This window comes from Lagopus leucura, unplaced genomic scaffold (assembly GCF_019238085.1).
Source record: "Lagopus leucura isolate 7727_CA_CO unplaced genomic scaffold, USGS_WTPT01 Super-Scaffold_100001, whole genome shotgun sequence".
Classification (NCBI taxonomy): Eukaryota; Metazoa; Chordata; class Aves; order Galliformes; family Phasianidae; genus Lagopus; species Lagopus leucura.
Window position 1 is genome coordinate 73,923,327 of NW_024962262.1, and position 18,141 is coordinate 73,941,467.

Below are 18,141 nucleotides of genomic sequence, written 5' to 3' on the forward strand. Positions count from 1 at the left end.
GATTCTTTCTTTCACAACATTCCCACTCAATGACTAAGAGAATGGGAATGATGTTCATGCATTAATAAGATAATAAACATTCTGCTCTTTATATTTTCATCAGTCATCTCTCTCAGGTACAAACACATGCAAATGATACAGATTATATATGACATTTTCACTCTTCCTGTCACACACAGAAAATGGTATAGCAGACAGCCTGAGAGATCAGAACATGCCACAAAAGCTTTCTCCACCCTGCCTCACCAGCTGCTATGTTCAAGGTGAATCGTGAAAGGAAATTCAAACCTAAAGCCTCCTTCTCTCTGTAGTAACATTCAAGTCAGCCCTCCGCAGAAAATTGGGCAGAACTTACCTCGTTAACACAGCCAGCAGCTCTGTGAGAGCCCTGCAAGTGTTAGTCATTCTCCAAAGTGTACCCACCAGCCCTTGCACAGGAGCTTCTCATGAATCCTGGGAACCAATACAAATCCTGAGTTCTCCCAGCCCCACCAAGGTGGCTTGCCCTTCAGAGAAGTAAATCTTAATGTCAGGATGCAACTGTTCCTACAGAGCTCAGAAGGAGGCAGTGGATCTGCACTATTCCCCCAAAAGCATCCCCAACATCAACACCTTGAAGACTGTAATAAGCCAGATTTTCTGTGTGAAAGTTAGCAATTTCCAAACAAGGTTGACTTGGCAGTCCAAGCACAATGCCGAAATAACAGGGATGAAAATTCTCCCAGGTTTACAGTGAACATTGCCTTCCCTTAAAACTGTTTTTAGGAGGCAATCTTGAATACTCCAGCAATGGGATCTGTCAATACATCGCTCTCCCTCTTAACCAGCATTCAATAAGTGGTGTCTCTCCCACTCCTCCGCAAAGTTGCACAATTAGCAGTGCAAAGAAAAGCAGCATTAGCCTAAGGTAGTCCACCAGCTGCAGCCTGTGTGTTTCTGAAGGTCTGCCAAAGCAGCAGTAAGAAATCAACGCATCACATAGGTCACAGCAAATAACACATTTTTTAATCTTCCCTTCATGCAGCACTTGGGAAAATGCATGTTTTGGCTCCGCATCAATTCTCACTTTTCTGGTATCTGAAGCTCAGAGTTCTAGGAAGGATAAAATAACAATTCCATTTTAATTTCCCTTGTTCTGTCTCAGTGGGTGTAGGGACACAGCACCAGTCCCAATGAATTTATCAGGAATCTCATTTGCTATAGCTGTTTTTTTGAAAGCTCTTCAGTCAGATGCTACATGAAAACCATGCCAGCCACTAAGATTGAAAAAAGTGAATCATAAAAGCTCAAAAACCTAAAAGGCCAATAAAAAGAACCTTGTATTTTAAACAGTACTCATTGTTTTTTAGCCCATGATTACATGCCACAAGTTTGAATTATCTGGAAGGGCTTGTCATGAACATTTGCTGGAGGTACTGGCAGCCCTGGTCAGATCCCCAAAGCCATTCTTGAGAGGGAATAAAATGTAGCAAGCAGGTTAAGTCCCAGAAAAAAATGCTGTGACTCCAACTGCTTCAAACAAGTTAGCACCTTGCTAAACAGAAACTGATTTCATTAAGTGACAAGTGATGGGTTTCTGCGGTCAGAGCCCGTGAGTCATTGGAAAGCTGCCCTTGTAATTATTGCTGCCTCTCCCCATGTTTGTTGTACCTGGCTCAGCCCGCTGCTTCAGCACTCTACTAAGAAATGCAGCTGAGAGATGATTTTTGGAGAGACCCATTAAAACATTTACAGTGATAGAAATATTCTACCGACATTGAGGATCCTCAACTCCTTTAAGCTCACACTGTCAACACGCTATTGAGATGCACAGAAGGTGTACAGCCTCTGGGTTAGCGGGAACACATCACCACATGCACAAACTTCCTGGGTCAGGCTCACCAAGTGCTTTGCAAGCACAGTGCTAAGTGCTATGAGGGTGTATTGCCCTCAGCCTGCTGAGAAACCACAGCACAGTCCATATTCAGCAGAGTGAGAGAGATCAAGTCAGGAAAAATGTGTGATTGAAGACGTACCTAAGATCTCCACCACAAAATCTCTTGTGCTTATTTGCTTGCCAGAAGTAGGATAGAGAAAACACTTCTGGCCCAGGAGAACTGCCAGTTGGTACGTTAGTACTTACCTCAGTGCATCTCCAACAATCTACCGGGCATCTAGGAGTGTAAAATTACTTATTTCATACACTTGTGAACACAGAATCACAGAATGGTTTGTGTTGGAAAGGACCTCAATACCCACGCCGCCCCAACCCCTGCTGTGGGCAGGGCTGCCTCCCACCATCTCAGGCTGCCCTGGGCCCCATCCAACCTGGCCTTGAGCGCCTCCAGGGATGGGGCACCACAGCTTCTCACATAATCTAAGGAGGAGTCAAAGCGCTTCATTATCAGACTACAGGGTAAAAAAAATTTCAAGTACTGGTACACAAATTGTTTAGGCCTTTGGGAATGCCGGTGGAGTTTGACATTTGATTATTTGGCCACGCTCCCACTGCACAGACTCTTCCAGCTCCTCCAGTGACACCATACAGCATCCTGAAGTTTTATTCTTGGAAATCAAGAGTCCAGTGGGACAAATCAGCTCTCAACTATCAAAAAACCCCAGCACACTGCAAAGACATGCTAAAATTTTCCTTCTCTCTCTTAGGAGAATCTGTGACAGCCCAAGGTATAGCTCCTAGCTTTCTTCCACAGCACAACTCAGGCTGCCCAAAACCAGAACCGCTCAAATCATCAGATAGAATCCAATGCCCATTCCAGCATTTATAGCTGCTGAGAGAATGTGTGCACTGTTCTGCATTACTTTCCTGAAATAGCTAACTACCAGTCTAAGCGGCTGACTGGGCTAAACAAATTGCAACCCAAGGCTCCTTCCTCATCCTCCCCCACCCAACCCCTATTAAAAAGAAGAAAAAAAAAATTATGTTCATATTAGAAACTATCAATTATGAAAAAAAATAGTACATCCAGTTAAGAGACAGCTATTCAGCAGACTTTTTATAAATAAATCCTGATGTTGAGGAAGCACGAGTGCTTGTGTAACCACGTAGCAGGCCTGCAAGCGCTGCTGTGCCTGTGGCCGCTGGCTTCAGTGGGCACTATGTCTATGCTAAAGGCAGATTTTCAGTCCTTCCCCTGTACACAACCAATGCTTCAGAGTATGAGGATAGTGGATCGGGAGCATCTCCTTACGCTCTCTGGCCTTCTGGAGACCACCATCTCTCAGAGCTGGTATTGCTGCTTTTCTTTAGGGTCAGCTAGGCTCCAAGAGATTCACTAATGCTGATCCACTCTTGGGATAAGCTGGACTCAGGAGCCCAAGTTCTCTATGCCTAGCATCCGCCACGCTCTGTTCAGACCAGAAACAGAGACATGAAAGTCCAACTCACTTCAGGTCCTGATTCATAACAAATACTATCACATGTTTCATAGATAATAAGCTGACAGCTCATCCTCAGTGAACATCTTTCTGAACACACGCATCAACATCAAAACTGAAACAAATTAAATGCCAGATATAATATGATGCTAAAGGGAACAGCATAAAGACAAACAACCAGTATTTGTGTATGTATAATCCGTTTTCAATCTTTATTTAGTGAAGCTGAAAGCTTATGTATTCTCCTTGCTATTGAAATAAAATCCAGGGCCCAAATTCCTAGCCAGAGGATAACTGTTAGACTTGACAGCAATTTTTCTTAATAAAAAAAACTCAAGTAACCAACAAATACTTGTTTTGTGCACCTATGCAAAACAAAACAAAACAAAAATGGGGGGGGGGGGAAGAGTGGAGGGAGGTGTAGGTGAAAAGCTTGTACAGGTGGTAACACAAGGGAGAACCTTGCCTTGTTTTACATGCAGAACACCAATTTATTCTGTGAATAGGTAGGTGACCAAAAAGAGTTAAGCACTCATTTCTCAAAAGACTGAAATGAGGAAAGATGATGGGAATCTTTAGGCTACAGGTTTCTGCTCATGTCCCATTAAGAAAAACTTCTGAGAGACTTGAGTAAAACACATTTTTATGTATTTTTCTATTTGTAGTCTGTGCTTCATATGCTATTAGCCTCCATTCTCAGCAGATCAGCAAAAAGGGCAGCACACGAATCCAACCCCACAGCACAGACTTACAACCCCACAGCTCCTCCTGGCTAAGCTCACACCTGTGTGGAAGGAACATCCATCCTACAAATATTTTCCTCCATTCCAATGCCCAGTCTGGGCCTAGTTGATGGTAAAACAAAACATCTTTTATTCTTCTTTCACTCAACTCAACTATGGTCATTCTCTCACATGCCAGTTGGTGTTTGTATACAGAGTAACTCTTTACCTGTACTTTGAACACAGTTCTCACATGACCATAAAGAAAAGTTTGGCATGTCTTTTGGCAGCATGAGTCATTTCTTTTTGTACCTTTTCTGGTCATAAAAAATGAGTCAAGTTTTATTTTTAATCACACTTTTATTACCTTTTCCCAAAAAAAACAAGCAAAAAAATCCTCAAACAGATCACACACTATTGTGCTATATTTACACTGTAGACTTCTTAATCTCTAATGTAAATATGCATACTATGAAGTAATCTGTCTTTGGAAAAGAATGCTATTTTGAGTGTTGTGATGATGGATAAATCTTATCAATGTAATATTCTAAGAGAAAAGAAAATCCATTTTCAGAGCTGTCAAACATGAAGATAAGCATACAGATTAATTCTACTCAAGTTATTTAAACAATTTTAAAAGAAACCTCCAATGTTACAATAACTTAAGTGTACTATTCCACACACATAACATAGCTAAAACTGATTATTTTTGATGGACATTGCTTATCAAAATTGTATTCAAAAGTAGGACTAAAAAATCACCTAGAAGTTTCAAATATGCGATTTAGAGTATTCATTTCTTCTTGGGAATTAGTTTGTCTTCATAGTTGACTATGCCACTGCATTCTTCTGTCTTTGACACAGGATACTTTATAAAAGCACGTCTAATTACATCAACATCACGTCCTAAATGATCCATCATGGTCGATACAATTGAAGGTGGGCCCTCTAAGTCTACCAAAAAATACCTGCAATGAGAAACACACATAAAATAAAACAAAGTACCTGTACTACAACTTGAATTCAAATAACAGTGAGATATCTCAAATGAAATTCATTTTTTTTTCTAAAGTTCTGCTACCAGAATTCTTTAAATAAAAACTCAGTACTATCTTGATTTCAAATATGACAAGTTCAACTCAAGCAGGCTCCGTCTGAACTCTTCTTGGTGGCGCAGCACATTAAGGAGAACTTGACCTTCTTGTACCTGCTCCATACCTGGATCCGAATTGTAGAATCATAGAATGGCCTAGGTTGCAAAGGACCACAATGATCATCTAGTTTCAACCCCCCTGCTATGTGCAGGGTCACCAACATCTGAATAATATGTTGTGGGTTTTTTTTTTGAATGGTGGCATATTAACTTTGCTTACAACATGCATTCTCCTTTGAATTCACAGCATTGTTTCATTGGGAAACAAATGACAGCGCAAAATATCTTAAGCTTACATACACATAGGTATACTGCTTCAAAGTTCTGCTCTGGAGCTGAATGCAAATTAAAAAAACAAAACTAAAGCAAACAGAAAGCAAAAGCAAAAGCAAAAAAACCCCACAAAGAATAAAATACACCCAAATAGATGGACTTATCCTAAATTAGGAACCTCTCCAATGTGAACAGAGCTTAAATCATCAATGTGGGGGCAGGAGCTGAAGCTGCATTCAGGAAATGCCAACTTGCACAGTCGGCACTTGACAAGCGTGCTGACTTGCTGATCTTGGCAAGAGTGAAAAGGTCTTCCTTCCACACATGCACAGAATGTATCAGATACACTGCTCCAGGTAAGCACTTCGTCTCCACCACACAACTACCTTTGGCATCTGCTAAACAAACCCTACTGCCTACCTACAGAAAGGATAACATTTGCTTGCCCGTTAGTATCCCGAATTAGTATAGTATATAGTGTGTATATTAGTATACTAAATATCTTGATTGAACCTCCCCAAGAAGCACCACCCTGAAACATACCTTGAGAGTAGTATTCCTAAGTCATACTATACATTTGTCAAGAACTGCACTCCTAACTCACAAACACTGAAGCAGGATCAAGCATTCCAGTTGGATTTAAAAACTGTACCTAACAAGACTGTATTCTGCAGGAGACACAGGCTTTTATCAAGGTGAACATCACCTCCATAGAGGTAATGCTGGAGGATAAGTCCACAAAATGAGCAGTTGGAATGGGAGGCTGAACGGGAAATACAGGAGGTGAGGTCTCCAAAAACAGACAGATGCACATCCATGCCGCTGACCTGCATTAGAGCTCTTTTTACCTAACTAAATGCCTTGCATAATTAACACCAAGAAATAGTACACACACAGGAGACCTGTTAGGTCAGAAATGAAATTGAGAAATCTGCTGGACTGCTGCGCAGAGGTGGAATTCATACATGGAAAACACTGCAAAGAAAATTCTTCTCAGCCAGACATCCTCATCCTGAACCTCTTATGCCTGCATCTGTATTAACAGTCACAATTTAGGACTAAAGACTTTTTCAGAAAAAGCAGATGGAAGCACTAAGTTCCCCCAGATGAGGTGAGGCGCCTGATGGCAAGAAATCTCCTTGCAGCCTGCACTGAAGAAGCCACTCCTCCAGAACAGGTGCCCAACTGGTGCAGGCCTTGGCTGTGCATCACAGGAGTGGGGGACCAGCGCCAGCTCACTGAGTCAACTATGGTGACTGCAGCAGGAAGGGCTGCTGCGAGACACAGGGACAGCCTGCCTTAAGGAGGGCTTGGAGGGTGGTTCACTTCTCCGTGCAAATCTCCACAGAGAATGAAGAGTCTTTCTGAAGATCAGAAAACAGGCGATGCCACCTGGTTAAAAGTTTAAGGAGAATGAGTTTGAAGCTTGGATGAGTCATGAGAACTGTAGCATAACAATTCTGAAGAATGCACAAATACACACTCCTTGAAAAGGGAAAGTCTTTTTCTGTTAAAGCCATTAAAAGCCACTGGTAAATTTAACAAATGCCACTTAGATCTTCTCCATTGGAGGAACCCTTCCCAATCCTCTCACACTTGTGAATAATATAAGGGAGGATGGAGAGAGAAATCCCAGCTGATGCCATGCCATCACTCCCATGCCCCCTTCCCCTAGCTTTAGGTTTGCAGGAGCATTCATTCATTTTGCAAACCGTGCACCGTATTAATCCCACTTCTCCAGAATCTGATTTCATTTCTGCTTGCAAGTGGTATGCTGCTTTTCATTGTGCTTCTAAAACGGCAGTACATTTTTTTCTTGTTGGTTTTGTGGCGGTTTTTTTTTTTTTTTTCCCCTTCAAAAGGCTGCTTTGCAACTTTGTGCTTTCTCTCACATTAGCAAACGGTGGAAATTTCCACTGACGCACTGTTGATAACTGAAGGAGAAGTGGGGGATGGGAGGATGAGCTGTTGCAGCATATCTTTATGACTCCTCTCAGAATAGGTATTTTATCTGAGGACACAAAACTGCAGTAATTGGGGACAAAGCCATTTTTTTTTTTTTAAACAGCAACCGGTCTTCAAGGTAACAAGCAGCAATTGCATTCCTGTGTAAAAAAGAGCGAAGGAGGGCCAGCAATAAAAAATGTTATTCTTTCATTAAAGGAAGAGAAGAAAATAACAGCTGCAAAAAGAATAAGCAAACACAATTGACAATGCAATTCCTGCGGAGATCCGGAACACCTTCCCTCCAAATACATGCATTTAAATCAGCTGTCATGAGGTTATGGGCTTTTTTTCACCCACTCTAATAAGGCATGCCTCAATTTCAGCCAGCGATCTATGACCCCCTGATCAACCATGCCGTTTCTGCTGTTTGTGTATTAAGCAAAAGCAAATCCCAGTGAGATTTAAAGATGGGGAAAAATACAGGAGAGGAACTACCTCATTTGTGCAAGTAGAAATGCAAAAGCATTTAGGCTGTCTAGGAGTCAGCCGAATCATCAGGGGAGAAATGCAGGAAAATTCCATTGATTCAATAAGAGACCACAGTTATTTTTGTCATCTTGCTCAACTGTAAATAGAAGGATGATGTAAATACAGGAGAGCAGACTACCCAGTGAAACATATTTAAACAATGCTTAAATTGGAGAAAAAAAAAAAAAAAGACAGGTTTCATTTATCTTTTTTAACATATCCAAGGAAGAAATGGTTTGAACATTGAGCCCTAAAGATGGACAGTATATGGCTCCAAAGAATCCTGAATGGATCAAAATTCATCTGTAAATCATAGAATCACAGAATGGCCTGGTTGAAAAGGACCACAATGATCATCCAGTTTCAACCCCCTGCTATGTGCAGGGTCACCAACCACCAGACCAGGCTGCCCAGAGCCACATCCAGCCTGGCCTTGAATCCTCCAGGGATGGGGCATCCACAGCCTCCTTGGGCAACCTGTTCCAGTGCCTCACCACCCTCTGTGTGAAAAACTTCCTCCTAATATCTAACCTAAACCTCCCTTGTCTCAGTTTAAGGCCATTCTATATGCAATGTGCCCGTGGAGCAGAGGAAAAAGCACACATACGGTAGACTTGGAAAAGACTGTGTGGTCCCACAGTTGTGCCCAAAAAACGTTTGTATGCTTAAAGATGATAACCTCAAGCTCCATTAGCTATCTTGCCCTTAAATTTTTCCTTTGCACACAGCAACAGTGAGTCTAAAGTAAGCTTCCCTAATGGGAAAGTGGAAGATAAGGCAAGAAAATGTACAACTGAAGCACCCAAGAAGGGAACAAGAAATTGTCACGAGGAAAGCAAGCTGCGGTACTCTCATGAAAATAACTTGGCATTCATTTTCACTGTGATAATCCCCTGTTAACAAAATTGCTTTGCTACATGAATGCCCGCTTCATGTTTGGAACCACTGCATTGTTCTTGAAGAGCCACAGTTTGCTTTTTTCCTCAATTCTTGCAGCTACTTGTCCTCAGTGGGGTAGGCAGGCAAGCTTCTGCTCAGATGGATTATCGTTTTGTAGCTGGAAGGATTAGCACAATGTGTTATTTCTAGCTTTTAAAAAACATGCATGGAATAGATGGGAATCCCTTTAAAATCACAAGGACAGCGACTGGGAAGTTCCAGATTGAAACCAAAAGCTGTATCTTAATAATTGAACTGTGCCATAGCAGGGATGCAAATAATCCATAATTTCCCCAGTACGCTGGGGTAATTTTTTTTTTTTAATTGTCCACAGTCTTCAGAAATTTCATTTGCCAAACCTATACATAGATGCCTGTTATTCAGCTAATTCAATAACGGAAAGATATTTTGCAGTGTTGCAGAAAAATAGAAAAATACTGCTTCACTGCAAAACAGAAACAAGCCCGACCTATTCCAAATATTTTAGAAGCCATGCTCACTGGGCAGCATTTGAAAAGTCTGCAGATTTGTCACAAAGACAGCTGAAAGGATTACTGTTTGGGAGTGGCCATTACATTTAATCAACATGCTTGCACAAAGATGATACAGAATTTAGCACACCAGAAAATGACACTTAACACCTCAACATCTCAAATTATTGCACTGTGACATTTCTTCTAGCAAGCAGAAAACTGCAAATTGCAATCTCAAAGATAAGGGAAGAAAAAAAAAAAAACAACAGCAGTTCAGGGCTCTGATACCCAATGTATGTGCACACTTACACATGCACGTGGACAAAAACATTTGAAGGGAAAGTAATGGTTCAACTCATCAATGGAGAAAGCCCCATCTAGTGGAAGAAGACAATCAATTTCACAGAAGATACTACATACATGCCTAATACTCAAGTATTCATACTTGTTTTGTCCTGACCCCAGTACAATGCAGATTCAGAATTCCTTTTTGCTGAAACAGACCGAGACATAAGACATTCTCAAATTTGAACAAACCAAACAGCACAAGCTGTACATTAACTATAAATTAAATCTGATGGTATTAAGAAACTTTGCAAGGTCTTTCACCTGGTTTTCTTTTCTCCAGTTTGGCCTGTGGAAGCCATAAAAATCAAGGCAGTCTACCTGAGGGAAAGTGATGGTGAATCACCTGCAAGATTAAGTCCTTCCATCATATGATCACTTGTATTTAAATATATATACATATAAGTATATATACATATGTAAGTATATATAAGGGGCCAGGAAGAGATGGTTTGTGAAAACCTGAAAACAATCCTGAGAATACCTCTGATGGATAACTATTATTTCACTCTTAAAAATAAGTAACATTAGATCCAGATAGCATGAGTTACTGGACGGCAATTTAACATCCCCTGTCCTCAGGGAATAATATTCCTCAAGTTCCTTGCTTAAAAACAAATTGTGTAAGTACAGTTCCTATATTGTAGGAAAGGAGAAGTTTAAACATAGTTCACATAGATAAGCTTACAAAATACTCAGACTCTTAAAGAACATCATACCCAATACTCCTCTCAATATCTATCTATTCCTTGTATGTTAACTACCATGGCACTAAGGAAACAAGGTAGACTCACACGCCCCTTCTTCCCTAAGCCCACATTTTGGCAGTGAACCATGAAGTCATGAGGCATATAAAAGCAAAACACGAGGTGCTTCCACAAAAAGGAGAAACTTCTTCAGGCCCTAAACCACCAAGGGGTGCAGGGAGAATCACAGAATCACAGAATTGTAGGGGTTGGAAGGGACCTCCAGAGATCATCGAGTCCAACCCCCCTGCCAAAGCAGGTTCCCTACAGCAGGTCGCACAGGTCAGCATCCAGGCAGGTCTTGAACATCTCCAGAGGAGGAGACTCCACCACCTCCCTGGGCAGCCTGTTCCAGTGCTCCGTCACCTCACTGTAAAGAAGTTCTTGCGCACATTGGTGCGGAACTTCCTATGCTGCAGTTTCCAGCCGTTTCCTCTTGTCCTGTCTCCACTCACCACTGAAAACAGTCCGGCCTCGCCATTCTGCCCCCCACACCTTAGATATTTATAGACCTGGATCAGGTCCCCTCTCAGTCTTCTTTTCTCAAGGCTGAACAGACCCAGTTCACTCAGCCTTTCCTCATAGGAGAGATGCTCCAGGCCCTTCACCATCTTCGTGGCCCTCCGCTGGACTCTTTCCAAGAGATCCCTGTCTTTTTTGTACTGGGGAGCCCAGAACTGGACGCAGTACTGCAGATGAGGTCTTACCAGGGCAGAGTAGAGGGGGAGGATCACCTCCTTTGACCTGCTGGCCACGCTCTTTTTAATGCACCCCAGTAAGCCATTGGCCTTTTTGGCCACAAGGGCACACTGCTGGCTCATGGCCAACCTGTCGTCCACCAGGACACCCAGGTCCCTTTCCGCAGAGCTCCCCTCCAGCAGCTCATCCCCCAAATTTGTGAAATTTGTGACAAAGCCAGGACAGCCTCCGAGGAAGGAGCCTATGCTACTTAGCATACTCCAGCACCACTAGGGCCCCTGTGCAACTCCAGAAGAAAATTCCCCAAGCACACGTTAAGACAGACTTGCAAAACACAATTCACCATGAACAAAAGTAAGACCTGAGCTTGCTATTTCAGAGAACAAGTAGGTTGATGAGGTAACTTGGAGTGAAGAGCAAAACAAAAAAGATCGAGAGACAAGCAAATAAAAAATGAGCGCTGCCACCTATTCAAAATCAAATTTAAAGGACGAATAGAAACAACAAACCAAGGCAATGAAAAAGTTGGCAAACAGAACATGGAAATTGTTATGAATAACCAGAATTATGCACAGTTTAGCTAGAGAACTCACAAATAAAGAGAATAAAAAAGTAAAAGATGTAAGAAAGGTCTAAAACCATTACTATGTTAGAGGTAGATTAAGTAAGGAAAAGCACACGGAGCGAAGCAGAAAAGAAAGACCACAGTGCTGTACCAATTTACCAACAGCACTGACTAGGCTGATGAACAGCATCCTTTCTACAACAGAAATAACAAAAAAATATAAATAGAAGTAACATTTAAAAAAAAATCTCTAACAACAAATCTCTAGGGCATATCAAGATACCCAGAAGGCAGCAATACACAAACTCCAATTACGCCTGGCCACTTTCTTCTCCCTAAAGCCCCTGCCATAGCTCCTTCCAGTGTAACAGAACCCTAGTTTGTAAAACGTTTGAGCCACTACCTTCCCAAAGGAGTGCCTCAAACCTATTTTTTAAAGATCTGTTTTGCAGCCTCCCTTGTACCAGCTTCCCTGAAGTAAAAATATCCTGCATACCAGCCACCTCCCCCAAACCAGCTCCTTAATCTGATGCCTTGAAGCATGAAGTGTCACAAGCATATGATTAAGGCATAGTCTGGCAAGGCCAAAGAAAACAGGTATGCCACAAAGTGCAAACCCACAGACTGTACTACTGAGGTCTATCATTTTACAAGTAGTTGCAATATTCCTCAGTTCAGCTCTGACCGCATAGGCAGCAATGGCTCTGTACTGTCATCAGCAAGCCATAGTCTAGACCCTTCATTTGAACGCAGCTTTGAGAGATTCATTGTTTCTGTATCATTTTAAACAGCAAAGAAATCTAGAGTTTAACATTCCTTGAATTCATACACTTAATTTAAATCAGTTTGCTTCTGTTTGTTCCAGAAATAAATACATCCCTATATGTATGATACAGTACCAAAAAAATGCACAAGCAGTTCAAGTACATCGTATCAAAAGCAATTAAGTCATGGCTAACAGAACAAACACTTGGCACGAACCTATAATCCATTAGGTAATACAGTCAAGAAACCTTATTTACACTCTCCCATTGTTATTTTTTCGGAGACGTGATGGCCATGGGCAAGTCACTCAGGCTCAGTGCCCAGTACAGTTAGTTATATACCTAACCCACACTGGAACCAAAGCATGCCTGTGTCACGTTTCATTCATCTGTAAGGTGAACAGTATCTCTTAAGAATTTTTGTGTTACACTACAGAATACACTTGAATCACACTCTTAAATAATTTAAAAACAAAATAATGCTCTGCTACAGCAATTAACACCATTAATTAGTAGTCACTTTAACTTCCATTTAAAATACCAATCCACTAACAGTTTGTAAGTTTTATTCTCCCCATGTATCCATGCAGTTCCTGAAGGGTACTGTTTTCATAATTCCCTAAACTCAAAGCCTGTCAGTATTAGGTCTCTAAAAAACAGAAGCTGTTTTCTGTCAGAAGAGATGCACTTAACAGAAAGACCTAAATTTCTTTTAATATATACTCAGTGCACAGGGACCACCTGCTCAGTGAATATTGTTTCCAGAGGAAAAAAGTCAATTTTACATGTGATCTGAGGTCTTCAAAGCTGCTATGGAGTAAAAAACCATTCATTCCAGTGACAGCTGTGGGCCACTATATACCCTATGGCAACCTTTGAAAAATCACAGCTTTATAGATCAATTGGCAGCAAAATTCTCACTCTCCACTAAGTCTCCTGGATATTCTTAAATTCATAATGCGCCTGTAATGCTGTATAGCTGAGATAGATGATGTTGAAGCACTACAGAACGGAGAGGGAAAAAATCTGTACTGAGAATTCAGGATACCTGCTTAATGACCAGTGACACGCATTTTAGGTTTAATTCTTTGCCACTTACTAAAGACACCTCTGTCTGCCTCTGTCAGTCACACTGTTTTATGCTACGCACCGTATGTAAAGACTTGAATTACAGTTAAATTAACTAAAATGAAATTAAAATGAACTAAATGAAGAGAACATATACCAAAAGGCTGGGAGAAGGATGGCCTCTCGACATGCTGCAGAGCACGTCTCAGCAGAGCTGTGAGCAGCTGGCAGTGCCATGCTGATGGGCCTTGAGTCAAGATAAGGAAACAGCTTGGGTAACAGTGGCTGTTTATAAGGGAACCAGGACATTCAGGAAAATCATTTTGTCTTCCCAGTAAATACTCCATGCAGCTGAGGGGACTCTGTGCCACTCTGAGTGACAGGAAGATGGTTCGTGCAGAGGTCACTAGGGCTGTCTCTAAGAGATGCTCTCTATTAAGCTGTGACCCATGCTATGAATACTGTATTGCACTAATTTTCACGAAGTAAAACTACAGAGGAGGTCAAAGGAAGTAATCAGAATCACGGATTCAGTGTGCATCCTGAGCCCATGACATCTACATGCTCTCAGAAAACAAACTACCTGAAGAGCTCTGCTGAGAATCACAAAACTAAACAAACAATTCCACCCCTCAAAAATGAAAAGCTTTCTAAGGTTCACCACTCCTCTGCAGAAACGTAGCACCACTTGCACTCTCACAGAAGCCCTTTGAGTCACTTCAAAAAAAGCCCAGAATAATTTAAAAAAAAGTTAGAGACCACATTAATATGCTGTTTAATCTAGCACTCAACACCAACTTAGTATGGAAGAGGAGACAGGCAGAATTAACTCGTTATTTAGAAACAAAGATCTTAGATTTCTTAGTGAGTACAGGTGTATATTTAGCTTGATCTTGAAAAGTTTTTTTTCCCTTTCTTTTTAATGTTTTCCTGTTAGGAAAAAGAAAAAAGTTACTTTTATGGGTGCTGTAAAGCAAAACTGACTGATTTTATGAGGTGGACAAAGATCTGACTTTTCACTTTCTGTTCCCATACTATGTTTAATATCCTTAGTAAGTTGTTCTTTGGACCATATGAAATATCAAATAGTGTATTAGGAATCCATCACCCACAGTGAACTGCAACCTCCCTGGCATATATATACAAATGCCTTCTCTCACATTACTAGGTCCAGAAACTGCTGCTGCTTCCCATTATAATATCTTGTTTCTCCTGAATTTAAATTATCCAAATAACATTATTCTTTCCTGTAGTACACACTTTTAATCACCTCTCCCTTTTAAGAAGCCAGACAATTGAGAGCAGGGAACTGCCATACTCAAATACAGTGAGTCCAAATCCACAGCAAGCAGAATGAAGGCTAATTATTTAGATACTTGAACTGGGAGGTGGAGGAAAAACAGCAATGGTCACATTAGTCTGACAGCTTCATGACCACGATTTAAAACATGGTAATTATTTGTTACTAAAACCAACCTCAAATAGAAAATCTATCTCCTCTAAAGACTACAAAGAAGAGGGTTACAGTATACTGATCCCCTCCTTCTCCCTATGAAACAGATAATCTGTTGTAGTAAACAAGTTAAACTAGCTTACATATCTGAAAGATCCTTTGGAGAAAGGATTAATGTTTATAAATATCTAAAGGGAGGCAGGAGGCAAACAGATGAAGCCAGGCTCTTCTCAGTGGTGCATAGCAATAGGACAAAAAATAATAGCCTAAAACACGGTAAAACAAAGTAATAGCCTAAACATGGGAAGTTCCATATAAACATGTGGAAGAACTTTATGGCTAGGATGACAGAGCACTGGAACAGGTTGCCCAGAGATATGGTGGAGTGTCCTTGTATGGAGATATTCAAGACCTGTCTGGATGCCTACCCGTGCAACCTATTGTAGGAACTTGCTTTAGCAGGGGGTTGGGCTCAATGATCTCTTGAGGTCCCTTCCAACCCCTGCAATTCTGTGATATGCCTTCTATTCAGTTCTGTTACATAATTCTGTCTGGCTGCTCTCCTTCTTTTCTTTTGGTCTCCCTGCTGAAGAAACCAAGACCTGACCTCCAAATTGTTGCTACTCAAACCAAGTGGAAACTGTGATCCAAGGTGGTGAAGTGTTTCAAGGTGTTAAGTGCTCTAAAAGAAAATTTGGAAGTCTCAACTTCAGTCTTAGCTCCCATCTATAATAAAATAAGTTATACTAGCTCCTCGCTTTGCTTAATCACCCTGAAAAGAGTAAGGTAATTAATAATTCTGTCTTGAGACAAGGCTTTGATTAGCTCCTGTGTGGAGACAGCAAGACTAAAATGCAAAACATACAGGATCGAGCCACATTTTGAACGCAGACTACCACAGGCACCATGGAGCAAGAGTGCAAGAAGTTCATGGCCACAGTGCCATTGCTTTTGGTAAGGAACTGGCACACCACGGAGGTTTCCCCCTCCCTATCCTTTCTGTCAGCCTGCTGTGCTCCCCTTCACAGAAGGGAGCTCTTCAGCAGAGGGAGCAGAGCCCCAGGAAATGATCTAAGGAGGGCTTCATAAAAAGCACACCTCTGGAATCACCTCATTTCTCTGGTACCAAATGACAACCAAGGAAGGTGGCACACATGCTGGTCAGCCAACTGATGACAGCCGGCTGCACTGGAAGGATGGGGGAAGCGCGCAGCTAATTGTTATTTGGATTACCGCAGGCAGGCCCAGTGCCGCACAGCACAGGTTGCCTAGCAACATTTCCCAACCTTAGAGGAGAGCCAGCCTCCATTTCCATGTCGGAGGTAGTCCAAGGAGCAACAAACACTAACATGAGTGATCGGGGTGAAACCCACAGCACCCACCCAGCCAGCCCCAGAGAAGCCTGGCACCTGATGGGCCAGTTGAGAACCGTCTCTGGGGGCAATTGGAACCATTTATCCTCTAAGCGAGCTGCACTTACATGGTCATCTTTAACAACTGTACCACAAACACAAGTCCTACGGGATACATATGGTGATTAACATTTAGTTCAGATGCATTAGAGAAAAAGAATCAATCTTGCCAATTAGCAACCAGCAGATTAAGTAAGACTTTTATCAGTAAACAGCCTGACTGGCTTGGAAAACAGTTACGTAAAAACGCCCTAACAAAATAACATTGTGTACACTAGGGAAAGCAGTTCTGAAGGCCTGAACTTGGGCCACACACAACATGACATCTAAAAACGAACACGAAGCCAACACCAGGCAAAACAAAGAGGCACAAAACAGGGCAACACATGCACAAAGAGCCCCGCAAAGCCTTGCCAAGGTGACAGACATCGCGTATCTACTCCCCAAAAGCACAAGGAAGACCAAATGATGACAGTTACATAAGTACATTTTATAGGAGCACTGAAAGGCTTTTAAGAAAAAATGCATGATGCATACCCTCCTCTCCTGTGGCGATGGTTGTGCTTGGAGATTTTATATGGCAGAGCCCTTTCTCCCAGGTTTTCGAGGTTCCTCACAATGGCTCCTCTCTCCATGAGAGCCTCTACAGTGCGCTTCAGCACAGCTGCAGTCTCAGGCTTTGAAGAGAGAAAAAATAAAAAGAGAGCAGGAAATGTACACAAATCTTGTTATTCTTATTATGTTGATTACAATCAACACACGCATTTGTATGGCTTAAGTACCAGAAGGGAATGTGTAGTAATCAATGGATTTGACTCACCTGGTATCACCTTGGCAGATCCTTGCACAGGTCTGAGTAAACACGTATGGCAAAGAGCAACTACGAACTGACAACAGCTTGAAAGACCCTTGGACCACTAATGCTAGTTAATATTGCTCATCAAAACATTTAAAGTGAACAGTATGGGGAATACCAATCTGTGGCTTGCTGGAAATAACAATTAGCACTACATTCACTTTGCACCATCACTTCAACAGCACACATGTAATAGATATTTGGACCCTTGCCTAAATTGCTGCGTGTCTCATTACAGTTGCGTAGTTGACATCCAAGCCTGTTTAAGAACGATAGAACCGGCACGCAGTAATTGGTCTAACATGCAGAGATTTCACTCCTCATAAGAACAACTATGAGGAACAGGCAGCCAAAAAACAGTAAGTGAAACAGATGCAACATTTTCTTGCTTAATGTAATGATTTCAGCAGCAACACTTAGTAATATCTATGAAAATGTTATTCAGTATAAATTACAACGTTTTGAAAACTGCAAACTTGGTACATTCTCGTGACAAGTATTTGAAAAAGCCAATCTCTTGCAGGGAAAGGAAAGCAAGTGGACATCAAACTGAACACAAACCACAAAGTGTTATTCCCACCTCCCTGCAAAATTTCCCATCACCGTATATTCCCAAATCTACTTGTCCGTAGAAATGGCAATAGCTGAATGGTGAAGTAATTAAAGAGCTGGTTTTCAAAGTACTGCCCTTTCTCAGGCAGGAAAAAAAAAATCTTCCGTAATAGTTCAATCATTTAATGAAGATTACTCAAAGTTCGCTTCGTGACTCTAAAAAGAAGGGCCATTTAGCATCCGAATCTCTTAAAGGACATTGGTGAAAAAG

General features: G+C 41.5%; 1 protein-coding gene across 1 annotated transcript in view; it reads right to left on the bottom strand.

The window, feature by feature from the left end:
* Positions 1-4,437: 4,437 nt before the first annotated feature.
* The window catches only part of MRPS6 (mitochondrial ribosomal protein S6), a 46,417-nt gene continuing 32,713 nt past the window's right edge, over positions 4,438-18,141 (bottom strand). The window contains exons 2-3 of the mRNA XM_042867178.1: positions 17,000-17,139; positions 4,438-5,065 (exon numbers count right to left, since the gene is read on the bottom strand). Of these exons, the coding sequence (XP_042723112.1) occupies positions 4,891-5,065; positions 17,000-17,139 (315 nt within the window). The 3' untranslated portion in view covers positions 4,438-4,890. The remainder of the gene's footprint in view (positions 5,066-16,999; positions 17,140-18,141) is intronic.